We start from the raw sequence: 26,104 nt of genomic DNA on the forward strand, positions 1-26,104 counted from the left end.
AATGCCTTTTGTTTTCATCTGGCCAATCAACTCTGATGAAGCTGGAAGTCAGATAGAATTTGGCCAACCATGGGCCTAATCCTGAAAAGTGCAAAGCACTTGCCAGCCCCAAAAACTTCAGCAGGCATGGTGAGGTCCACAGTATCTGTCTTGGCTCTAGTTTTGAAAGCATGGCCTACAAAGGGCTGGGTATCCTGGCTTGTGCAGGTCTTAAATTATTTTTTCCCCCTCTGCCTTCTGTCTGCACTTCAGATGTCATCTCACTAGAGCGGGTACCATGTGTTTCCATGTGATGCTACTGCTCCCAGCACAACGGTGATCATCATAGCCTGGAGCTGACCACATGTATATCTATAATAACCAACAGCAGTAATAATGCTGCAGGCTTCAAGGGAATGATTGCCCTCACCCCACTCCATTTTTGAAGCAGATGCTTTACAATCTGTTGTAAACAGGCAGTGAATCCCTCTGCGTGTAGCTGTTCCTTCTACTTTCACACGTTCCCAGATGACACCATTTCTTTAAATTACCATTGATTTTTCTCCTTACCTCAACTCCACAGTGAGTAGGTGCATAACTATGGGGGTAAGGGGGATAGCAAAGAGGGCATGAGCCCTGGGTGCCAATTTTTTAGGTTTGCCAGAAGGAAAGCCCCCAAAGAGTCCATAACATGCAGCCCATATGCCATAAGGCTCTCCAGTGCTTGCCCCTGCAACCCCATGAGACTCCCTGGCACTCAGTGGTATCCCCTCCCAAACCTTCACTCAGGTCTCCCTACGGAGAGTGCCAAAATTCCTCCTTATGCCTTTGAATGTGAGGCTTGTAGCAAGGCAGAAGGAATGCCAAATATACAGACCTTTACTGGAACCTCCACCAAGGTTTTTTTGTTGCTGTGGTTGCATTGATCTTGTGTGTGGTTTTGAAACCTCAGACAGCCCCTGCCTCTGCCTCTCCCATAAGCTGATCCAGGCCTGAGCAAAAACCCTCCAGACAGCAAGACCTGGAATGCTAAGGATGAAGCCTGCATTCCTGAGTGACACACCGATAAGCAGAAGCCAGGATGAAGCAGCAGAGCGGGGAGATGGTACCAGGTTGGAAAGTCTCAGAGATGAATGTTCCTCCCACCCCCTCCCCCTGGAAACAGTTCACAGCAAAGCATTTTTCAGTGATCCCAGGGATGAAAATATCCAGAAGAAGCTAGAGAGCGGTATTTAGAAAGGATAAAAGGAGAAGCAGGATTTGTTTGGTGATGTTGTTGATTACCGCGAGAGATATTAGGCAAACTTTGGGACACAGAATACCTGCAAGTTAAATAATGAGCTTAAACAAAGCTAATTGTTCTACCTGGTATTTAGGTTAGGCTGGATCTACTTATTGCAGGAAGGGCATTTTGCCTGTAAGTTTTATAGGACAGTCAGTCCACTAAAAGATATGATAACTTAACAAATCTTCCCTGGACTATCATGCCTATCACAACACTAATGAAAAGAAAAACACTTGCAGGTCAGGTCTATCAGTGGCCACAAATGATTTGCTCTCCTACAAAGGATAAATACAAGCAAGAATGGGACTTTCTGAGCTACAGTTGAATCAGGTTTTGTCACTGTAGGAGCTGATAGACATGTGGGTCCCCACTTTAACTCATGGTGCTTCACGTAAAGTGCCATGGGTTAGAGTGATCCACCCCACCATTCCCTGCCTTCCCAACAGATGTTTGCCTGTTGCAGGAAGTGGGGAGGAGGGGGTGGCAGGGAAATTGAGCTCCACTTTGGAGTGGATCCAGTGAAGAAGCCTGTCTGCAGCCTTTCTCCCCTAGCCATGCCTTCGTTCCTCATAGCTCCGGTACTGTCTGCAAGGAGGGAGGAGAGAGAAGGGAGTGGGGAGGGACCTCTAGTCTGGGGTTTTCCCAACCTGAGCTGGAGGGGGAGGGGGCTGGGGAGGCACATGACAGGGGGGCTCCAATCCACCTGCCCCTGCTCCAGCTCTGGCCAGGCAAACCCTAGCCCAAACCTCCTTCCTCCTCCCTTCTCCCCATCCTGTCCTGCAGACAGCACCAGGGGTAGGACTGGGCTATGTCAGCCCAGCCCCAATCATACTGACAGATTGACCCTAGGGAACACAAGTTCCCTAAGGCACTCCACTTTGGAGTGCCTTCATCTGATCCCTCATTAGATGAGGGTTAATTTGTTGTGCAATTGGCAACTTTTAAAGCGCTCTGCAGCTGTGCACGTGTCACAGCATGGCTGTAGAGCACGTTCAGGGGGCTGACTGCATGATAAATGTCACTTTTGTCAGGGCCCACATGTTGTTCGTTGTACCTGCACATTTGTAAGTCATTGGTAAAACTGTCTCTCAGGATTCTCGGGAGGATAGCAGATGACAAATATGCTAGTCCAGATCTGTTTTCACTTTATTTAGATACACACATACAGAATAGTGTGGCAACAGGGAGCCACTGTGTTAATCTGGCAATGTCTGTTGTTTTTATCTGGACAATCCCTTCTCTAGATTCTGTCCTTACACTGTTATTTCCATGGATGATGTCGTTTAAATTCAGGGCTGTGACTCTGCCTTCCTACCATCTGTGAAAGACCTATCACCCTCTTGGGGTTATACAAATACAAACTCTTCCGCTGGAAGGGTATGAACTTGTAGCCTTCACGTACATTACATCAGTTCACATCAGCGAGCACCCGCTGACTTTGCAGGGTTATTAAGTACGGCAAGTAGGGACTGGTGCATGGCTGAATTGAAACAAAAAGCCCCATGAAGAACTGGTTCCTGGGGTCTGGCCAAGGAATGCTTGGCACATGTGGAGCTGGGGATTCAAAGATGACATTAAGCTGCAAGTGACCCAGACCTGTGGCTGGTCTCCAGCTGCAAGTTCAAGCAGGCTGACGTAGGTCTGACTGAGCTGCTTACTCAGTTGTAATGACAGGCTGGCATCGCTGAGATGCATCAGGTTCCCTTTGTGCTGCTTACGGGAAGCAGAACTAAGGGCATTTCCTCCTGCCTGACAGTAGGATTCAAATCTGACCCAGAGTCTCTGGGCCCTGGATTTCTTATAGGGTGAAAATGCTGCCTGATGCCCCAAAGCCCCCCATGACTTCAGTGCAAGGTGGTCAATGATGCAGCACTGCAGGAGGGGCATAGAAAAGTGAGGAAACTCATTGATCCATTTGTGAAAGACTATGTTACAACCAGATATGACAGCATGACACCAAGTTAGCTACCATGCCATAGTTAAGACTGTTGAAGAGAATGCACCAGCAACTGAGCTTGCTTTAATTACTACAGGCCATTCCCATGTGAAGCAACACCTACTTTCTATTTTCTAATAAGGATGGAAAAAGGCCAGACTTCACCAGTACATGCGTATAACCACTGGTATCCAAGGAAAGCAAAGCTTCTACTTATTGTAGCTTTGGGATCATTTCTTCTATAGGATTCCACCTTTGACTATACTGAGTTACTACCCACTTGTGTAATGGCACTGACACGAGTCCTTACAACTGCTGACTTGCACCAGTAGTTTGCTACAGTTTTACACTTTTCTTTGGCAATCCCTCGCAGTTGAGGATGATTGTCTTCCATGATTGTCTTATCTGTGTGTCCAAAGATAGCTGATGAGGCCTATCCGGGATTGACAGGCTCTACTGAAGCCTGGACATATGTTTCTGTGCAGGATGTGTGGATCTGGATTCTTGATTTGGCTGTTTCTGCCACTCTCACTTTTCCATCTCCTGTTGTTGTCATAAGGTTTCAAAGTATTGAGATTCCTGCAGCAGACTCTTCCCCCATTTGGGGCAGTCCTGGGTGATAGTCTCCCATGAGTTGACATCAATATTGCCTTTTTTAAAGTTCGCTTTGAGAATATGCCTGAAGCACTTTCTCTGCCCTCCTCTTGAGCGTATCCCTTGGCTGAGCTGGGAGAATAAAACTTGCTTCAGGAGTCCAACTCCTGTAGTTTTACCCTACAGTAAGAGCCATCAGTGGGGGAGATCCTAGCATGGTCAAGCCTTGAGCCTGTTGTGAGTCAGTGACCCAGCAAGGTGATAGAAGGCACAGATGAAAACTCCCACTTTTGCATTCAATACAAGATTGCTGTCTTGACCCCTTGTTTCTGAAGGATCTTTGGTGCTTTTTATTATAATAGGGGCACATAGCACACTTTGTTGTTCATTAAGGCACCATGGCAGCATGGCTAAGGTGCCTTGCTACAGATCCAGAAGCAGAAGCGTAAGTGTTACTTTAGTTTCATGCTGAAGTGCCCTCTCCCCCACACGTATCCTATTGTAATTTGTTGCCCAGTATAACAGGAAGCCTGGAGGCTCCTATCACTTAAAGGAGAGAGAACGCTGCAGTTAGGATCCAGGGAAGCTAAAAAGGGGCTAGCTACCAGAGAACTGGCAGCCAGGAGACCAGCTAGCTATTAAGGAGCTGGCTGCCAACAAATGGACCGTTGCAGGCAAGGACTAAACCTGGGAGTGTGATTCACCCAAGGAGTGGAAGTGGAGCACAGCAAGTCACCAAGGCAGGCTGCAAGTCACTAAGGCAGGCAGCTGCTTTCTCAACTAGTTAAGCTCTAGTTGAGAAAGCAGACGGGCCATTAGTTACAGGGAGGGAATACCTCTGGGGAGCTGCAGGATCACAGGACTGGATGGGGCAGGGCTTAGGAGGCACATGAAGCCAGTGCCTGAGAGCAGGGTGGGCAGTCTGGCCCTGCAAGCTGCAGGGGAAGGAGCTCCTGGAAGGAAAGCTGCAGGTGAATGCCTGGTTGGCTGCTGAGTTGCCAGAGAACTACCAGTAAGACTTTGAGAGCTTACAGGGGGGAATACAACCCAGAGCTGGGGTTTATGTTTGGACCCAGTCCGGGAACAGTATTGTGTTGTAGCCAGTGGGCTTACTGTTTTGTTGCTACAGTTTAAACTGGTGGTTTGGGTTTGGGACTACAGGGGTGGTTTGGAGGTCCCGTTAGTGCCTGAGGGGCATGTGACTGCCTTGATCCCTGCCTCAAGGCACAGGCTGGGCTAGGGAGTTCAGCATTGGCCAAGAGGGGCAGGAGCCAGTCTCAGGAACCATAGTCTGAGAGGGGTGAGAGCCAGGGTGAGGAACCCATAGCCCAAGAGGGGCAAGATCAGCCCAGAAGGGCAAATTCTGGGCCCAGGGGCCCAGAGTGAGAGACAAGGGCCAGAGGCCCAGGGAGACTGCAGGCTGATGGGGCTGAAACTGAGAGCTGGAAGCAGGTCTGTGAGCCAGGGCTGAAGGCTTGCAGCCAGAGAAAAGGGAGGCTGGAGCCAAGAAGGACAAGGCCTCTGCAAGGGACAGAACAGTATAGAGTAAAACTGGTGCGGCATGGGCACAGTTGTAAGGAAGGCTGAAGGTCATGAATAGCCCATAAGGCAATGGGTGCCTTAATGTGTATGTGGGCCAGGAAGGCCCATTTACTTGCAGACCAGGTTTGGGCTAGTGGGATCCAGGAGGGGATTTGCTGGTGAAGAAGGGATGAGGATGTGCTTTAAGACCCTTAGGCACTTCCCTTCAATCTAAAAATGACCTGGGAGGAAACAGTAGGAGGGAGGATACCTAGAACCAGAGTAATGCAGTTGCTGTTTGGTTATTGAGGCATGGCATCATGGCGGCCCCTGGGGCCTAGTCCTGCTACACCTGGGCGTTTTGGCCTGGGGTCAAAGATAGCTGGATGTGATGCTAGGTACATCACTCACTCATGTGCGGTTGGTTACAGAAATGGTCATGCTTTAACCAAGTGGAGGATTTGGCTTGGGTAGACCTTGCTTGTCAAATCAGCTATATGTCTGAAGTGAAAAATATCTGCTGTTTTGAATATATACTGCAAAATGGACCCTGGGTACTATGTCACAGAACAACCACAGATAAGGATTGTGGGCACAATTTCTCCCAGGCAGTCCTTTGGTTGGCATTAAATAGCTTGGAAGGTCTTGTACCATCACTCTGCAGCATGAGTGAATTTCACTAAGAAGGGTAGAGTCTCCACTGAGAGAGGATTTAGAGCAAGGAAGATCAGTGGAGATCTTCCACCAGGGTAAGAGTAGATACATGGACAGTTACCACTGAGCAGCTAATAGACAGCATGGTTCCTTTTAACTGGCTTAAATTTGAGTATTTATCCATACTCAGAGGGACATGGGAGTAAAATGTGAAAAAACAGGGAATAATCTGGGCCGTTGCTGTCCATCCAGACAACATCCAGTAGTGGTTTTTGTAGTAAACGCCTGACATTTCTTGTGGATCATCGCTTTATCTGGTATTTAGCTTAGGCTGTATCTGTTTCTTTCCCAGAGCTGAGGAAGGGCATTGTGTGTCCGAAAGCCTATTTAACATCTCTCCCAACTACACAGGTGGTCCAGTAATAGATATCATCAAAAAAACCCCCCAACCTTACTTCTTGCAGGTGCAGAAATATATACGAAGGTCTCTTTGTCTGCATTTTATGGATGCACTTGAATTAGCTTATGCCATGATCCAACGCTTTATTGACAACCAAGCATTTTAAGCCTGATCGAAACCCACTGAAGTCCATGGGGTTATAACTAGTAACTGCTCTGTGCCATTCTGTTCAGTGAAGAATTTTGGTTAGTAAGTACTGTTAAGATAGTTTCTTCAAATGCAAGTCAGAGGGGTTCTGCATTATGGATCTGAGTACCAGAATTTCCAAGGGTAATTAAAGTCCCACCTCTATTGAGACAAGTCATAACTTTCCTTTAGAATTTAATAGTGCATTCATAAATTGACACAAATCAGCAAGGAAGTATGTTAACAGGCTTCTTCTTGTATATAAATAATATAAAAATAACTACTAAATCAATTCTTTTGACAGAGAAATTAAAAATATTCATAGATTGTTAGGGGCTGGAAGAGATCTTGCAGATCATCAGGTCTAGTGCCCCTGCTCTCGGCAGAAAGACAACTGGGGTTAGGTGACCCCAGCAAGTTGACTCTCTAGTCTCCTCTTGAAACCCTCCAGGGTATTCCTCAAAAGATAAATGTTTTGGACCCAATCCTGCCTAGATTTATGCCTGTACTATACTCTATGCATAAGGATAGTCTTTTGACCTTAAGGGAACCGCACTTGCACAAGCAAGAACAATATGTGTTTTCAGGCTGAATCTTTATTGGATGCTCAGGTTAATAATTCCACATGTGAAGCAGCTTAGAGAGAACTGTAATATGCACACAACAGGTAGTGTTTTGTTCTAGTAATACAAATTTCAAATTTATTCAGTTTTAGGTATATTAATCCTGAGATATGTTAGCCAGAGGGAAATTAGTGGGAGTTACAGATCTATAGAGACCAAAGTGCATGGCCTCCCCTCCTCAAATTCCTTGTTCAGGATGCTAATAAAAGGTCTTCTATATTAACTGGATAGACTGGGAACCATCAACTATAAAGCCTTGAGAGAAATCTTTAAAGAGCATAAAGGCAAACAAGGAAGTCTTATTTCCTTGATGTCAGTCACAGAGTTGCCTTATTCCATCTCATTGACCTCTGCTTGAATATTTAACACATCACCCTGGAAATATTCCAGCTTTATGACAGAACAAGGATACTGTTTATGTTGTTCCACCAGCCAGCAAAAGCAACAGTGTCAGAGAGAGAACTGTATTTATCTTCTTGCCTTTCTGCCAGCACCAGAAAGCTTAGCTGACTTCCCCTCATTCCTGACCTCCAGTTAATTTGTGGAACAAGTCCTCATCCAGCGTTTCATTCTGGTCTTTGGAGCGGGTTGACAGAAAGATGTAGCCCCCAATGTATTCATGGACAATCTTGCAATCTGCACTCAGGCACGTGAAGGCAATAGACATATTTTGATCAAACTCGATTGCAACCTAAGGAGAGAACACATGGTGCAAAATCAGGAACAAAAATACATGGTATTGCCTCAGTAACAGCCTGAATCTGTAGATTAGATTGAGCCCAATATGACTGGACCAATAATATCTAAATAACCAAGTAGCTAGTACCAAGAGCAGGGCAAGGAAAGGATTACTGGGTCTACAGCAGTGTTTCTCAACCTGTGGGTCATGGAATGTATGAAAGGGTCATGAATAAACTTTAAAAATGGATTGTATTTTGCATACATTTTTGAGGAAAAACAGATGCTGCTTGTGCTTCACCATGTGTCAACTCAATGCATACTACTAAACAATGGTCTAGGTTTTCTGTTTGCCACGGTAAAACATGGATTTTCTCCTTTAAAGAGCTGTACTAGAGCTACAGCCTGGCACACGAGTGGCTGGTGGTGGGAGAAGGTGGGGGCAACACAGACCACCCCCTGCCCTCCATTACTCCTCATGCTGCTGGCAGCACAGCTGGTGCAGTGGTCCTGGCAGCAGCAAGTCTTGCTGCCCTGCTCCACTCTCCTGTGCTGAGTCCTGGCCACTCGGCTGTGGAGGTGGCTTCTGCCAGACTGCAGCCCCATGTCTGTTGTGGGCACATAAATATGGGGGGCATGTGCTCCCCCATGCCCCACATACCCAGTCTTCATGCCTCACACATCCACACCCTGTCCCACATAGTGTGGGGCTGGGGCCTGGGGGTAGCAGGTTGGGAGTGAGAAGCACCAGCAGGGCTGGAGGGGTGAAAGGCTGTGGTTTGGGAATGAGGGATACCAGCAGGGCCAGGGGGCTGTTTTCTGCTTAAACTATTTACTGGGTCAGGACTGGCCCTCAATGTTTACAAATGGGTCCTGGTACAAAAAAGGTTGAGAACCACTGGTTTACAGTGGTCTAATAAAAGATACCACATTTACCCAAAAAACCTGGTCTACAGTAAGGATTTTTTTTCCTGTTCAGATAGGGACCTCTTGTGGTCAAAGTCTGTTAAATGTTTTTTAGAGAAGCAAGATTTGTTTGGTAGTACCTTTCCTGGGACTGACTGTCTAGTTTAGAGAAATGTTAGACAAATGCCTTTCTTCAGGTCACTTGAGGCATGTTGTGTCCTTAGGCTTGTCTAACGTCTCTATACAGTTGGTCCAATAAAAGATATCACCAGACAAATCTTGCTCTTCACATATTTCTTGGATCACCATGGCTACAGCAACATTACACCTACATGTTTTATAGCAGGAACAAGCTGCTTAGCAAATCAATTTTAAAAGGAGGTGTCAAACTCACCCAGTCCACTGGGCTTTTTGTACTGTGGAGCTCCTCATGTGCAGCAGTGACAGGGCAAGTGGTTGCAGTGGCTGCAGGGGTTAATGCAGCCATCGTTTGCTCCCAGCCACTGATACATGTCCCTTGTGGGGCTCTGTTCCCAGGACTCAGCAGCAGGCCCTGCCCCTGAATTCCCAGTCCCATGGGTAGGACATTTGGCACCCTGATCTGAATGTATCTGAGGAAGTTTCTAGCTTTGAAGTGAAGGAGTGGGAAGGGTGCAAGCAGCAGTAATGATGCTATTTGGGCCTGTGTGCAAATGAATAGAGAATGTTGTTGCTTTTTAGTACCCATCTGTGCCAAATGCTGAATTTACGTGGGATTTTAGAGCTGAATTCAGGCCCCTGCTTCTCCAGTGGTGTGATGCCACTGAAAATCAAGCTAAAATGGCTACCCAGGGGGTCTGTACTTTTATGCAAGTTAAATCCCTCAGGAGCCTGCAGATGTGAGGATCTCTATACCACTCCCTCTCAGGTCCGGGCAAAAGAAGCATTGCTGGAGGTAGGCAGAAAGAACTGAGGCATTTCTGTTATCCCTAGCTTCCTTGGTAACTAGGGATAAGTTAAAGCAGCCTTCAGACTGCTCTAAATTATGTCAGATCCCACAGATGAGGACTCTCAAAAGTGGCTTAAAGTGTTACCCTCCAATTACTCCCATCCTGGGCAAAACTTGACTGCATCAAGGAATCACTTCCAGGATCAAAAGCACCTCTGTAAAAATGGCAAAGTGGAGCTCTGTATTATATCCTCTCACAGACTCAGGTATTGAAGAGCTTGCCATTTGGAAGGCAGTATCAACTTTGGTGTTCAGCAAGGGCTGCTTTCGCAGAGTTAGTTTTCCAGCTACCACCACGCTTCAAGCCTGATTTTCTTTTTTTATTCCCTGCCCATTCACAGCCTAATATCAAGTCATCTGAGGGGTTTATTTAATAACCTTCAGAGTCACTTTGGATCTCTTTTCAGGTTTAAAACAATCTGATGGGGGAACATCTTCAGATGAGGGAAGTGCAGGAATTGAGCCTAGAGGGCAGTTCCAGTTTTACCTGGCGTATCTCCCAGTTCACATTCCATTGCTTCATGTTGGAGAATCTCCAGGTTGTGATGGGATCCCCAGTGGCCATGTCTATTCGTATCAGCCTGTTGTAGGAAACTCCCAGCAAATCATCCTTTTTGCTTCCTTTAAACCTGGGGGCAAAAAAATAAAAAAATCATGTAGCATGATTCTCTAGGGAACCACATTTTGCCTGGCCTTAAGCAAGCGTAACAAACATAGGAGGAGCCGTCTCCTGGTTTGACATAGACCAGCTGTGATCAGCATAGAGATAACCCGTCACAAAGAAGTTTTATTGATGAAGGAAGCAAAACTTTTAGTTTAATCAGGGACTATGGGTTCCTATCCCATGACCTGGATTAGCTTTTGTGACCTCTTGTTCCTATAGATGCTTTGCTTGTTGCCCTTCCCAGCACTGCCCTCCAGCCTTCTCACCCTCCTTTTCTATCTTTGTGTTCAATCACTCTTTCTGTTTTATACATTGCCCTGTGCACGCCCTTCCACAGTAATGGATTCCCCCCAAAACCAAGTTGCCCTTTGGGGTTCACCATATGGCATGTGTGGGCATTCTCCTAAATTAGATTTACTCCTGTAGTGTTTGTTTTCTATTTGTAACCAGGCTGGAGTTGTGTTCAGTTGTCATTTTCATAACTAAATGTATTTTAGCACTTGACATAATGTAATTTTGACCTATCTTTACAATATAGCCAAGGTTGTATTTAATAAGACAGTGATTAAGTGGCTCTCAACTGTTCATACTTAGAACTGTCCCAATTGGTCATACAATTGCTGACGATTAGAATTTGATAAGAGTTGTTTACTCTCAAATGGTCCCCGCTAGACAATGATGAATTTACTCTTTAAAGAAGGGGCCCAAGCGTAACTCGCAGATACAAGGAGAACATTTCCCACTGGGGAAATTACAAGAGAGATGGACATTGGATTAGCAAATCTCCATGTCTGAAAGGATGCACGTATGCTCTTGGTCTTGACTGGAGCAGGAAAGAATTCTAGTCTGGTAAATATGTACCTTTGGGGTGGAGAAATAGGAAGCTGTTGGCATAGTGTGAGCCTGCTAGAAATGAAGGAGTGACATCATTAATGGCCAGATATGCAACTGTATTTAAGTCTGCCTCAAGAGTGTGGCTTTGCCTTCAGTTTTCCCTCTGCCAAGGCTGGCTGAGAAAAGCAAGTTGACAGGGAGATGAAGAAGGCTCTGGCACAAGGTCGGAGGCAGGATCTTCTCTCTAACCTGGGAAGCTGGCTAAGGACTACATCCTTGGATTTAAAGTGCAGGGTAAATACAGGTTCTTGTTCTGATATATATTCTTTTGTTTATTTTTGCATAACCCATTTGATGTCACTGATGCTTATGATCCCAGAGTATTTTGATCTGCCCTATTCCATGGAATGGGGGATCCATCTTTTCTGAGCACATGACCAGCAAGGGTGGGCTCCTTCCAGCTAGCAAAATCCCTTCTGCTAAGGGCTGGCAAGGCAGGTAGGGCTGAAGCACCACAAGCCTAGGAGTTGGCCTCTGACACACCTCAACTGGCTCTCTGTGGCCAAGCAACAGGCAGCAGAGAGAGGGGTTTGGGGTAGAAGGGCTCTCCAGTATGCAGAAGTACCCTGGGAGTGTGCCTTAAGGGCACAACCAGGCCACATTTAGGGGCCAGGGCCTATCACACATAGCATCTGTTGAAGTGAGCTCCAATTCATGAAAGCTTGTGCTTTATATGTCTCTAATTTAGTTAGTCTATAAGATACAAATTCATCCTGTCTCCTTTTTCCTGACCTAGAAATGCACCTACCCTCCCTACCCAGCCAGGAAGGCACAGTGTGCCAGAGACAGCCCGAGCAAAGGGGGGTGTTGTAGCAGGAACAGGCCCAAACCAAAAACTCATTACCACATCCAGGAATTTCTGATCATTCTCCCAGCAGTGCATGGTGCAAGGCAAGAATGTGGCTTGGTAAAGTATGAAAGCGGGTATTAAATAACAGGAGGAGACTGCGTTCTGATGAGAACATGGGTGTTTGACCACCAACAATACAGGGAAATAACAGGTGACTCTACAATAAGTACAGTATATGGAAAATGTTAAGGAATATGTAACAGAGCACAGCTCTCTAGAAATGCACAGTCAGCACCTCTCTATTATTATCTATTACTATTATTACCTATTACTAGCACTATTATAATAGTAGTCATAGTAGTATGGAAGTGATTAGGAGCCCCATTATGGGTCAGGACCTCACTGTGTTAGACACTGCACAAATATGAAACAAAAAGATGGTCCATACCCCCAGAATTATTATTACAGTGACATGGCTCCTTTAAGGCTGGGGGCTGTAGTATCTACAGAGAACACATGATAAAGGAGTGGCTGACCAAGTGTCACATGATTGCCTCTAGGTGACTATATAAAGGCATAACTGCTTAACCTGCACAAGATGAGAGTTAAAGCAAGGCTTTCAAGAAAGATTTTCCCTGGGGACCTGGCACCAGGCTAAGGGTAGAGCTGCTTGAAAAATTGTTGCTAGAATGGTTTCTCACCACACAATTAAGTTTTCTTAAAACTGAAATGCTGTCTAAAAACTACATTGGTTCCAATGGCAAAAGTTTCAAGATGAGCTGTTTTGACTTTATTGTTTAATTTCACGCTGACTTCTCTCTTAAGCTGTTTCTATATTGTGTTTGATATTTAGTGCCTTAGATTACAGGGTTTCAGTACTAAAGCATCAAAACAATTCAGCACTATCAAAAACACTAAAATGTTACGGAAATGAACTTGATTCATTCCATAAAACAATTTGAAATGTAACTCCCCTTCTCCCCCATTTCAGAATGAAACAAAATGCAATTGTGAAAGGGTGGAATTTTTCACTGTGTGATAGAACTCCTATTTTCTGTCAGCACTTCTCAAGGAATTATGTACAAGGGCTTAGAGGAAGAAGGGTTCCTTTTCTCCATCTCCTCTTGCTGTGGGAAGACCTCTCTTAGCTGTTATCAGGGTTTTTTATTTCTCTGATCCTATATTTGCATCTCTTCTAACAAAGCCGGGCTTGGGGAAAAGGACTCAAAATATACTAGAACATGCCTTTTATATAGACTCACTTCCCATCATTTTACAGGATGTCACAGCAACCATCTTTAGCCATACTATAGAAATCTTACATTCCTACAACAGTGTAGGACATGTGGGAGTCCTTCTCCTTAGTTGAGTGGGCAAGGTTTAGGTGGCTCATGGTGCTTGTGGCCCCATCCTACCAAGTGCCTGCATGCACCATCTTTAGCAGGACAGTGGTGCTCTTCCTGTATGAGACATGCAGGGAGCACTTGAGGGAGGAGCTGCGCAAGGCAGGACTGCAGGTAGCCTTGCACTTCATCTCTGAAATCTGGCGCAGCCAGGGTGGAGATCACGCCTACCTCTCCCTCATAGGGCACTGGTGTGACCAGTCAGGCTGTCGGTGGGCTCTCCTCCAAGCCAAGATGATGGATGAGTCCCACATGGCAAGGGAAATCATGGTGGCCATGGACTGCACAGTACAGGGGTAGGTCATTGGGCAGGGCAAGCTCACCCACGGGTTCATGGTCACTGACAATGGGGCCAATATGGCCAAGGCTGTCCGTGATGCCAACTTTGTTGGCATCCGCTGTGTGGCACACAGGCTGTACCTCATAGTGAGGAATGCCTTGGAGAGGGACAGAGCTTCCAGTGATGGCGTCATCACTACCATCCAGCTGATTTTAAAATGCAGGAATGTGGTGGCCTACTTCCACCACAGCATCAAGGCGGGCAAGATGCTGTGGGAGAAACAAGCAGAGCTGAACGTCCTGTAGCACAAAATTATGCAGAATGTGGAGACTCGGTGAAACTCCACATACCTGATGCTGGACAGGCTGGTGGAGCAACAGAAGGCCATCCATGAGATGGCCTTGCTCAAGGAGTTTGGGATCAGCAGCCCCCTGAACAGAGCTGAGTGGGATATCATCTCCCAGATCTTGGTGGTCCTCAAGCCCCTCCTTGGGGCCACTGAGACCCTCAGCACTGATGATGCCCTTCTTAGCCAGGTGATCCCCATAATGAGGGATCTTCAGAGATAAATGGAGAAGTTCCAGGGGATCAATGTTCCTAGCTGGGGCAAGCTGCTGTCACCAGACATGCAGGCACTTGTGAGGCAGCTGAAGAAGGGCATCAGGAGATGGCTGGTCCAGTACGGTCCACACCCCTTTCCCTTCCCCACCCCCAGCCTGTCCCTCACCCTCTGATGTCTCCATTTCCATTTTCACTGATTGGCTTTCTTGCCTGCATTGCATGCCAGCCTCTGGCTTCTTTACTAGTCCTTCCATCCAGGAACAGCACAGACCAAGTGCAGGTTCTTCCTCAGCCTGACAAAGAGTTTTTCAGCCGGAAAGCTTGCTAAGATATAGATATATTTTTTAACTATTTAGCTGGTCTACTGAAAGATACCAGATTGATCCAAAGGACCTTTTCTGCCAGTGCCATGTCCTTAGACCAACCCCCCTAGCACCTGTCCCTGGTCAGCTGACCAGAAGGATGCAGGGCCCTGGGCACATCTAAGCCCCAGGGCTGGGGCTGGCAGGGAGAGTTCTCTGCCAGCCGCTGGAGAAGAAACTCCTGCAGGAAAGGAAAGAAAGGCTCTAGTCTGTGACAATTTGGCTGCCTGAGATGGTGCTGGTGCTACTGTGCTGCTTACTAAGTTATTTCCTGTTAGGGGAGGAGAAGGCCTCATTGGGGACACTACCATGTTGTGTAGAGGCCCCAGTGCCGGTGAGGGCATGTCTGCGCACGCACGCATGCACGCACCGTGAGTTTTGGTCGTCAGCAGCTTGAGGTGCAGTTTTCCAGAAACCCCTGCACCTATCTCCTTGAAACTTGGTAGGCTTCATGCCCTCAGAAGGGGCTACTATCCCTGCAATTTGTATCCAAATCAGCCAAAAACTGACAAAGTCATAGGTATTTCAGTGTTTCCCCATTATCTTCCATGGCCAAGTCTCTCCAAATTGGCGCTGAATCTTCTGAAGGTGATTTGGCCGAATTGATTCGGGACAGCGATCCGAATCTGAATTGAAATCACTGTCTTTCGAATCGGCTAAATCCAAATTGAATACTTCCCTATTTGCACAGACCTAACAACTATCTCTGGGCCCTGTACACATCAGGAAGGGTCCTGATGTACACGGAGCAGGAGAGCCGCTGCTGCAGAGCTCTCCTGCCTCATGCACATGGGTTCTTACACATGTGCCGGGAGCCAGCTCTGATGCACTAGAAATCCAGCGCGACTGAGCAGACTTGATTAATTGAGTCGATTAATCGCGAGTGGAAATTAACATGCTCCAGTGGACTCCAGCATCATGTGTATCGTCATCCCCGTGCTGAAAAATGGTGGCAGGGTTTTCTGAACTAAGCTCGTTTGATGAACTTTAGTTCAAAGCCCCCCACTTTTCAACATAGGAGACACTGATACATGTGATGCTCAGGTGCTTTTAATTAGTGTGGCTCACTACATCCCCTAGAGCATATGTAAAATGCTTATGGGGACAAGCCTTGTACCCAGCAGGGCTTCCCTGTGTAGCCCAGGGCTGGCGGTGACCTGTCCTGTTCTGAGTCAGGTCCCAGCCAACACCAGGTTGGGCAGGGAACTCTCCTGGTGCAGGGAGCTCCTGGCCCCAACTCCCTGATTAGGGCAGGGGCTGGGACATTGCTTCCTGCCCCCAGGGAGATGCCTGATGCTGGGGTGGGCTCTAAGCTTGAAGCCCAGCTGGGACAATGCCCCCCAGCCCAGGCAGCTCCTGGCCTCAGCTCTGAGATCACAGCCAGAGCTGGGAGATTGCTCCCTGCCCCCAGGAGCTGCCTGCTGCCAGGGTGGGCTCCGAGCTCAGCACAGAGCCAGGGTTAGGAGCTGCCTGCTGCTAGGGCAGGAGAACATTGTCCTGGCCAGGGTCCAAGCCCAGAGCCCACTCTAGCAGCAGGCAGCTCCTAGGGGCAGGGAGCAATCTCCCAGCCCCAGCTGCGATTGAGGAACTGGGGCTGGGAGCTGCCTGATGTTGGGGCAGGGGGACATTGTCCTGGCCAGGCTCTGAGCTTGAAGCCCGCCCCAGTAGATTGTTCTCCTGCTGCCTGGGCTGACTAGGAGCAAATTTGCTCCTGGTTGGCCATCTACATGTAGGGTACTACACAGTCACTATGGCAAAGTTAATTTGCTACCTGAATTTGCAGGTAGCAAATTAACCCTGCAGTTGACTAACTGACTGCACAGCAAGCATTTGTACATGTAGACGGTGACTCTTTATCACAATCAGTTAGTCAACTGTGTGTACATGCACCCTTTGAGAAGGGAATGACTCTGTTGTATGTTAGCGAATAAAGAATTTAATTTAATCCTACTTGCACATTACCTTCTGCCAAAATGCAACCAGGTGTCTAAAGCCGAACCTGATGAAGTCCTGGTTTGTGACCTGAGCTCCACAGTGCGACCACTGGTCAAACACTAATGTTCTACAAGCATTAAGAGGTACTTGAAATAAATGGTAAGGCCATGTTGTCTAAACAGGATTTCAAAGGAGTCTCTGAAAATCACTGACCATAAAAGCAGTGGGGCAGTGTGACATGATTTGCAATTCTTACCTTACAATATAGTAGGTTAAGCCAAACTCAGGGAGGGACTGCCATGCTTGAATAAAGCGCAACTTGGCTTCCACCAGCGACATCTGTGCCACATTTTGATGGGCTTCCAGAATGCGGGCAGCCAACTGAGAAATGCAGAGAGAAAAAGGATTCAGCTGGTTGGCTGACTGCTATGCTATGCAAACATTTCCTTTCTTTTAATTAACAGAATAGAATGAGCACCTGGGCCGCATTCAGACATACAAGGGAAACTTACTGGGTCACCATCTGAAGCAAACAAGTTACAGGGATGGATTCTGAGCTGAGACTGAGCTCTGTTCAGTAAAGACTTAGGGAAGGTGTACTGTAAGAATGGCTGCCTGATCCTCATGCTATGCTACACTGGCCCTACCTCCAGCATAATGCAGAGAAACCTTAGGACTGCTCTAATTTCTGCTTGCTGCCTCCAACCACCTAGGGACATCCTACTGCTAGAGATGGCTAGGATGTAAAAATTCCCCGATTCCTCACCCTTCCCCTGGCTACATCTCCAGCATGGGAGCCCAGGAACAGGGTGGCATGGGAGCACCTGTAGTGGTTTTATTTCACCTTAGGCTTGGAGAAACATCATGATTTCAAGTCTATTGGGTTTATAGCTGCTCTGCCCTGCTGGAGAGGCAGAGAGCAGCTGTAGGGTATCAAGGAAACCTTCAGTTCATTGCTTATCAGCAAGGTGACAACAGAGGGTGAAAACATTTACTTTTCTGAGCTGCGCTTTCCCATGCTGTGATCCCAGCTATCCCAGGATGATAGTCCTTTCTTGCTCAGACATGCCGTGCTGCCTCAGGCTAGCCATTCTTTGGCAGGATTCTTGCTAGTTCTCAGGCTTCTCTTTTTGCTGTTCATCACTGCTGTTTGTGTTAGTTCTGTCCCAATGTGCCCCCTAGTGCCAATGAAATACATGGCAATGCACAGGACTGCCAAGCTTAGAGACACTGATGAGCAACCCTGCTGGAATGCAAGACACCCTGCCTTGGAGCCAGCCAGAGCACAAGGTATTGGACTCTGACCAACTGCAGGGCCCAGCAGAGCAGTCCTGCAGCTGATCATGAGGGAGTGTATGAAATGCAAGCTCCCCCAGAGTGCCAGGCTTATGTACTGCTTGTTACACCTTCATGCACCCAGCCAGCTGTAGGCATAATGCTCTGCCTAGTTACAAATAAATTGGGACTAACAAAGGTGCCCTATGCTAGGAGACAGTCTCACTGAGCTGGTTCTTGATTTGGCTCCAGGGCTTCTTTGGGGTGGTAGATGAAGCCTATGCCGACGGACCCCCTGATTTTGTGGACCTGTAAGAAATCCCCTGAGATGGGGACTGAGTACAGGTAGCCCTGCCCTTCCAAGCTTCTGGTAGAGGGGGATAGATTTGAATTGCTGCTGGGGGTGGCTGAATTAAACTGATTTAATGCAGATCCAGTGAAACCTATCCAGGATTAAGCTGGCTCAACTGGGAAAGGGGTTAGAGTACCAGGAGAAGTTCACTTTCTCTTTTCCCCTGCTGAAGGAAAGAGTCTTTCTGCCTATGCTAGAGACAACATCTGCCCACCCCTAACGTTCAGTGTGTTCTGAACCCCGCAATGGGCCATGGCTGGTGGCTCCGCAGGGAGCTTCCTTGGAGGAAGCAAGTATGAAACAAGTATGAAGCTTAAACTGTGATGGTACAATTTTCCCAGGTGTGGTGAGCAGCCTTTTGAGAATTTTCACCATGTCCATCTATGCCAGTTTAACTCAGGTCTCTACTCTGCAATCCATCATTTCCCTAGTCTTTAGAGTCAGCCTAAACACAATTACTTAAGATACCTGCTTAGGTTTGTATTTTTTTGCATAGCGTGGTGAGACAAAACATTCTGGCTTCATCTCCATGCTTTCTGGATTGGAGGCTGCTTGCGGAGACATAGTCCTATTCTTCATCTGGAGGAACGAAAGGATGTTTTTGACCTCAAGCTGGTAGGAGCTGTCAGCCATTGTTTTGCCTTTTGAGGCTAAGATGCAAGCAGCCATCCACTGGGCATACTGATTTTCCTGCAATATACATCCGGTTGTTAGAAATAATTGGTCAAAGAGTCTACACACATAATTCTTGCTCAGAAGTAGTTTGCTGTGATCAGTCAAGCTAGCTCAGTCAATTTTGCCTGAGCACCCAGGTCACCTGTCACTATTATTCTTCTCTGATTGGGCAGGTATAGCTCATGGAATCAGCTTTCCAGAGCAATGACATGTGTGAGTTCAAAGACACTTCCTTTGAATATTCTCTGAAGATCCTTTGTAATTAGCTTTTTCTATTTATGTTATTATTTGATAGAACAGCCTCAGAAAGGGAATCTATACGGGAACAGATTTTTGGCAATGCTGAGCCTCTTCAGCACCCACTGAGTTCAACAGCAACAGTGGCTGTTCAGCATATCTGAGCATACTGGGGAAATTAAAACATCAGAAGCAAATTCAGTGTTTTACTCAAATGAATATATGTGCGAGAATTTCTTTTTCTTCCAACTACAGCTACAAAAAGGAATGGAATTCAACACTTTGGAATCAGACCCAGTTGGAAATATTTCAGGAAAACTTTTTTTTTTTGTTTAGAAAAATACATTTTCACAAATAATTTTAATTTTGATCAATGTGTCTCTGTGACAAATTTGGAAACGATACATTTAAATAGTGACTTTGATTTGATGACAAGAAAACTGCTCTGTTCTTTTTTTTACTACACCCCCCTCTACTATTTTTTATTTTCAGCGAGGTGAAAAAAGATTTATTAACAAAAAAGTAAGGGAAGTTAAAGTTTAAAAAATAGAAAATATCAAATGTAATAAAACATTTTGTTTCTCCTGCAATTTTTCATTGTTCAATTTCCCCCCCCAACAGCTCTCCTTGTAAATAAGTGAATACTCTCTGCTCCATTGTCACCCTGTGTCCCATTTTCAAAAGCAAATTTGTTTTGAAAATAGAACCTAAGCTCCCAAGTCACTGATGTGCTTTGGGAAAATTAACCCATAATACTCTTCCCAAAGCTAGGGGCATGTATTTATGTGCTTCCAATTTAACTATGTGCCACTGGTCAGTTTTGTCCACTTGTTGCATCCTATATTACTTGTGGGCTGTCTGCTCTCAGGGACATCTTTATTAGCCTATAACAGGTCCCAGCACAGCGTGGCCCTTGGGGTCCTTATTCTCGATGGGGCTTCCTACATGTTGCTGTAATACAAATTCTGAATAAAGAATGTTCCTTGTCTTATTACTCACATTATCACATCTCAGATTTATTTCATTCATGCCGTCAGCAACAGGAATCATTAATTTAATTCCAAACTTTTTTCCTGCTACATTGACATCCGGGGCAACTTCACATCCTAAAATCACAGAGGATCAAGAAGAGGCAAAGGATTGATTTATTTAGTTTTTATGCCACTGACATTAAGTATTTAATGTAATGCCTGAAAGGGATGTTTATCTGCTGAGAACATTGGCCAAGGGTTTTTTAAAACATCATACCTAAAGAAAGACTTCCCTTTCACTGCTAGGCTCCTAAATAACTAATCTGACTTGGTTCTAAGATGATGAGCATCTTTGCTCCTATGGAGAACTTTGCCTGATATGGATCACAAGAAGCTGAGCAGTGAGGTATGCAAGACCTCTCTTTGCTTTTAAGCAAAAGCTATGCACTGTGTTACTTTGTTTTGTGAGATGGGGAACTTTCCCAAAGTGATCTCAGTGACTTAGGACCCAAAGACCCATATTCAAAAGTCCGACGATGGACTTATGCCCCTAAACCACTTAGCCACTTTTGAAATGTTACCCTTTATCCTCTATGACCAGAATACTTTTCCAAGGACTGACGTAAATCTTTGCATTAAACATACAGTAAACTTTTTGGAAATATAAATATTTCAGATAGTGTCTCATCTTCAGAAATGTAAATCCTTTCCATTTGCTCAGTGGCAGACTTTGCAAGTCAGGCCCAGGTGGGTTAGGAATGCCTTCTGTCAGGCTAATATATTTGATCTTTTATGCTTGACTTCATCTTGTAGGTGAAGTCTGTATAATCAAGCACCTGGATTACTAACAGCTGTAGGACTGCATGCTACCACATTTATCTCCTTTCAGAATTCTGGATACTGTCAACTCCTCATTCATTCTTTCAGTTTATAAATAAAATAGAGTAAACAGGGTAAAGAAGAGACAAATTCCCACCTTTTAGGTTGAGCCTCTCAATGGGTTCTCCCTGTCCCACTTCCTTGCTTTTAAAATAAGATATTGATGTGTCTTTAAAGACAAACCAATATTGCTTGAAGGGTTTTAATGACAGCTTCTTGGGCCTGAAATTAAAGAGTAATTACATCAGTGTATTATGGTTTACACTGCAACCTCCAGATCACTGGGCTACTGGCTGCCCTCACAAACCTCATTATAGAACTGGAGCAGCTCTAGTGAGGTCACTCATTCATTAACCACAGTAGAAATATACAGTTGAGTTACTTCTGGTTTACACCCCTGTCAGTGAGAGGAAAACTGATCCAGAGCCAGATCCAAATCACCCTGAAGCGCAGGTGTGGTTATATTCAGGATTTTAACTGCTGCCCTTCTCTATTTGCTACATTTTTAATCAATGCCTATCTCTCCTAAAATGGCCTAATGTTTCTCATACCTCCTGCCCCCCCAATACATAAAATATTGCTAATATTAGTTCTTGTAGTTGAAAACCAGCACTATGAGTTCTGAAGCCTTCTCTAGACTAGAACATTTTGTATCCGTTTAATTCAATTGCATTATACTTAGCTTGTAAGCTCTTTGGAGCAGCTATATGTTGTTTGAACATCAGTGGACATAACAGAATGCAGCTACTTCACAAGGACTCTCCAGGGCTTTGTTAGTGCAAATATTGATAATAAAAATACTTAAAACTACCTAATTCAACTAGGGCAAACCCCACATCAGCACACCTTTGAACTGGTTTAACTCTTGCTTTGCTCATTTCAGTTTGCAAAATACTGGCAAAATACTGCAAGCTATACTATTTTCAGAAATAATTCAATCTATTTAAGCACATCTTTACTAAGGTTGCGGGTTGTGATGGTTTAACTAACTCATTAGGGTTTTCTCAGTACTATCCAAAATTGGGCTTGCTCTTCCTCTCCTTTAAATGGGTGCAAATCAGAACGGGCCCCACTAACACACTGCAATAAAGTAGAATGAGTGCAGGAAGATCAGACTCAATTTAGTTGAAAAGCATCATTTGTCAAAAATGTAATTTACTTAAATTTGCTTGAAGAGTATTATTTGTCAACAATGTAATGTACTTAAATACTATTAGTTTCAGTACAGAAACCTTACATACCTAGCTATCAAAGACTGCAGCAATATTTCAGAAATACTTAAGAAAACATTTCAAAGGTGTTTCTTAAGCCTCATAGTGAGTATTACAGCTGAGTGGAAAACGGGTATATTTTTCCTTCTGGAAAATGCATTTTAAATTTTTAAAAATTTGATTTTTGGCAACTGTAAACATTGGTTTTTTTTCAGTTTTTGATGGAAGAAAGCAAACATATTTGAGGAAATAAGATACTGCCTGCAACAGATTTTTAGCCACAAAATCTAATTTTCTGTGAAAAAAAGTGGTGACAAGATTTTCAACAGCTGCTAATGATCATGCATTTAGGAAAAACATGTACAGTAATTCTTATGCCAAATGGAGTCAAGTTCTTATTATGCAATTAATAAATTTTCCTAAGTTGCTGGCATAGCAGATCCTGTGACTAAATGTTGTCCATTTGAACACATTTCTTAGTGCAAATGTGAAACATAATGTATTTTCTTACAGCAATATGCACCTTCTCTCCCAAAATCAGACCCCCCAAATTGGGGTACATGTATTAAACAGGGAAACTGATTTTCTGCCCCAAACAGAAGTACCCTGATTTGATTCTTACTCCACAGTGCAGCTGCTGTTGCATTACTATTCAGGCAGCTGAAGGAGTTGAACTTAATGGCTCATTGTTCTTCACACCACAGGTGTTAATAGTTGTGACAAGGGTAGGTGCTACAAGGCTTGGTTCCTCAGTGTGACAACATCCCCCCGCCACTTCTGTTAATGGGCTAAGGTGGTATGATAATTACTTCCTTTGTCCCTCCCTGATGTTGTATTCTTGTCTGCCACATCTTTGATGTTTCTGGTTAGTATTAGCGGGAGGTTCTCACAAAGAAAAAAAGGGAAAAAAATCACCTTGGACCACCTGGCTGGCTGAATTTATGAGGCTCCTCCTTCCCCTTCACCTCAACCTTACCACACCTCAGTTATTAAATCAAAGAAAGAAAACACAACAACTTCTGGGGTGACTTCCTCCCTGGACAGGGCTGTACAAACCCCAGTCCCTCTGGACTTAAGGGGCCTGGGTCATAGCCCAGCCACTGGCTTCACTTAGGACAATTTGATAAGTCCACTTGTAGATAGAAAAGAGAAAAAAAAACAACCCTCTCAGTCAAGGTGAGTACACCAAAGAAAAAAACCTGAATACTGTTCCTCCAGGCTTCCACAAGCAGTCCTCAATGAGTAATCCTGTCTTCTGGGATGGCTAAGGGCTCTAGCTCATCCTCATTCTCCTCTCCCTCACTTACTTTGAGAGAGAGGCTTCTGCCCAAGCATATCTCATCATTCCAAACTTCTACAGTGATACTTCCTTTGGCGGAGGTCCTCCAGTCTCCTTTGCCTTCTCCCCAGGGGTTTGATCCTACTTGGCTGTCAGCAGATCAGCATCGGCAAGGAAACTCCCTAGCATCTCTGGCTTCCAAGTGCTGGGTTCTTCCCTGGGCTGCCCTTCCCTAGGGTCAGAAATACTTGGCATGGTGCATCCTGGGCCAATCCAGAGCATGCACTCACTCCAGAAATGCGGCTGGCTGCTGGGCGCACTGGTGGCAACCCGTTGGTCTCCTGCAGTAAGTAAGGGTGAATTCAACTTTCTTTTCTGGGATTCTCCCTCTTTTTCTTCCCTATATTGGCAGATTGTCTTATCTTTTTAGTGGTCTTGATGTTCCATTCATTAAGTTAACCCTTTTTAGGGCAGTTTTGGTGTCTCCTGTTTCATAGGTTTTAGAGACTCTTTATCTCTTTTCAGAATTGTAGGTCTACCCATGAAGGCCAGTTTTTTTGGAATAGACCAGGTTTTAGCTTTAGTTAAACAGGAAAAGGAGGATGAGGCAGCTGAAGATTAGGTTCTGTCCCTGCTTTATACAGTCATACTTCTGGAAAAATCTTTTATTCTTCATTCTGCCTTTCAAAATCAAGCTTCATATTATATTCCAGGGTGTGTTGTATGCAAGAAAATACGGCTTTCAGATTTGCAGACCATTGCATTTAGCAGTGTCCTGAAGCAAGTAGCAATAAAAAAATGCTGCTATCCTTTAAAGGAGTGCTTTGCATCTATCTGATTTTCTTATAGTCCTTGAAAGATCTTTAGTTTATTGTGTGATTTGAGGTATGTATATCAACATTATTAATTGTTAAATATGACCCAACTCCTTTGCTCCTTTGCTAGAGAAAATGAAACAATCCACAATAAAAACCAAGAAATTGACAGGACTTAAAAGGCTTGTGTTCTCTTTCATCCTAACACACCTAGATAGTGTAATAAATGTTGAATTAACTTCTTTATTAGGAGTGAGTTGGCAACATGCAAATGCAGATATGATGGCTATATGCTATATGTTTATCTAAATGATTTAGAGACTGACGTGATTTCAGTAGAATGAAACTGATAATTCACTGCACAATAGAAAGCTTTGTTGCTCTAAAAACTGCAGTTCTTTTGAAATAAAAGGCATTACAATCTCACAGTGCTGTAAGCAAGTTAAAATGGCATTAATTTATAATGTGATGAAGGAATAGTATTTTCTACAGCCTAATAATGGAGGTTAGATGTTTATGGATCTGATTCACCATATTATTCCAGGTTCAAACTATTATAAATGCAATAAATTAGACCCCATTTTTGGATTATATAGAAGGACAGGACAGAAAATGGTAGGTGGTTTCTGCAAAGAGTCAGAAAGAAATGAAAGATTTTTCATAGATATTTTTTTGGAAATGTTCCGTTTTGGGGATGGGCTTAGCAACAAAACCCAGAAATGTTATTGGTTTTTCACAGACAAAAATCTGTACAGTTTGAATTAGAGCAAATGTAGGGAAACTTGCATTAAGAAAAAATGGTAAAATTTTGTCAACAAAAAGTTTTGAAGAAAAAATGTCCACTAGTTTAATTACCTATAATTAGCCAGCTCTTCAACAGGCCTAAATCTGGATAGTTTTCTTGACACTAACTATGATGAGTATATCTGCTGAAGATTGGCTTAAACACAGTAAAAAAAAGAAATGTTAGTGGGGAATTACTTAATTCCTCCCATAATCTTCTCCAATCAGGACAGGCATTATTTGGACGAAGTTATAAGTGTTTCAAATTAGAAGAATCTAGGTTTGGGTTTTGTTTTATCATAAATTTTTTTACCTACCTAAATAGTCTGAGATGATCTGCAAGTTTTGGAATATCAGTGATGTCCTCCTAGGAATAATCAAGAATAATTTTAGTACAAAATATTTCCCAAATATCTGTTGCATTCATTAAGTCCTGCTTTCTTACCCAAGTTATCAGGACCTAAGCTAAAGTGTTTGGTTCAGTGGCTTCAGTGAAAGCAGGCTTAGCACACAGAATTACATACCAAAATGCTGTTTGTTTTTCCACCTTCCAATGTTACTTCCAGATTGGAAAGTGCAGCTTCCACTTCATCTACTTCTGAGTCGTGTGCGAAGTCTTGTGCCTCTGATGATAAGGATAGCTTGCTTACATGGTACTGTAATACAATACAAAGAGTTGGACTTGAAAAGGGCTAGTCCATTTCAAACACAATCTAAATATTAGCTTGGGATGTGTAATCAAAGAATATGAAAACAGTATGACTCATTTTTCTAGGGCTTGGTCTGTTGGAGGGGGGTCCTGCAATGAGGAAATTGAGATGGAATTTTTATTGACTGTATGGAATTTCTAATGTAGTTATCACTAAAATGTTTGCTTGGTGTCTGCTGCATAAGTCTACCAGCCTACACGCTGTTAGCATGGCTTAGCTGCTAAGAGTCTTACCCTTGCTATGTTCTCTGTCCATATAAAGCAAAAACCAGATCTAAA

The 26,104-nt window shown here is 44.6% G+C and overlaps 1 protein-coding gene across 2 annotated transcripts in view; it reads right to left on the reverse strand.

Annotated features, from left to right (window-relative positions):
* Positions 1–7,133: 7,133 nt before the first annotated feature.
* FERMT1 (fermitin family member 1) overlaps positions 7,134–26,104 on the reverse strand; it is a 31,675-nt gene continuing 12,704 nt past the window's right edge. For both annotated transcript variants that reach the window (XM_019549084.1, XM_019549083.1), the window contains 8 exons: positions 25,641–25,772; positions 25,434–25,483; positions 21,126–21,250; positions 20,178–20,284; positions 18,735–18,956; positions 16,896–17,020; positions 10,238–10,379; positions 7,134–7,869 (listed from right to left, as the gene is read on the reverse strand). In XM_019549084.1, coding sequence (XP_019404629.1) covers positions 7,696–7,869; positions 10,238–10,379; positions 16,896–17,020; positions 18,735–18,956; positions 20,178–20,284; positions 21,126–21,250; positions 25,434–25,483; positions 25,641–25,772 — 1,077 coding nt within the window. In that variant the 3' untranslated portion in view covers positions 7,134–7,695. The remainder of the gene's footprint in view (positions 7,870–10,237; positions 10,380–16,895; positions 17,021–18,734; positions 18,957–20,177; positions 20,285–21,125; positions 21,251–25,433; positions 25,484–25,640; positions 25,773–26,104) is intronic.

Source organism: Crocodylus porosus, unplaced genomic scaffold (assembly GCF_001723895.1).
Source record: "Crocodylus porosus isolate Cpor-Errol unplaced genomic scaffold, CroPor_comp1, whole genome shotgun sequence".
Lineage (NCBI taxonomy): Eukaryota > Metazoa > Chordata > Crocodylia > Crocodylidae > Crocodylus > Crocodylus porosus.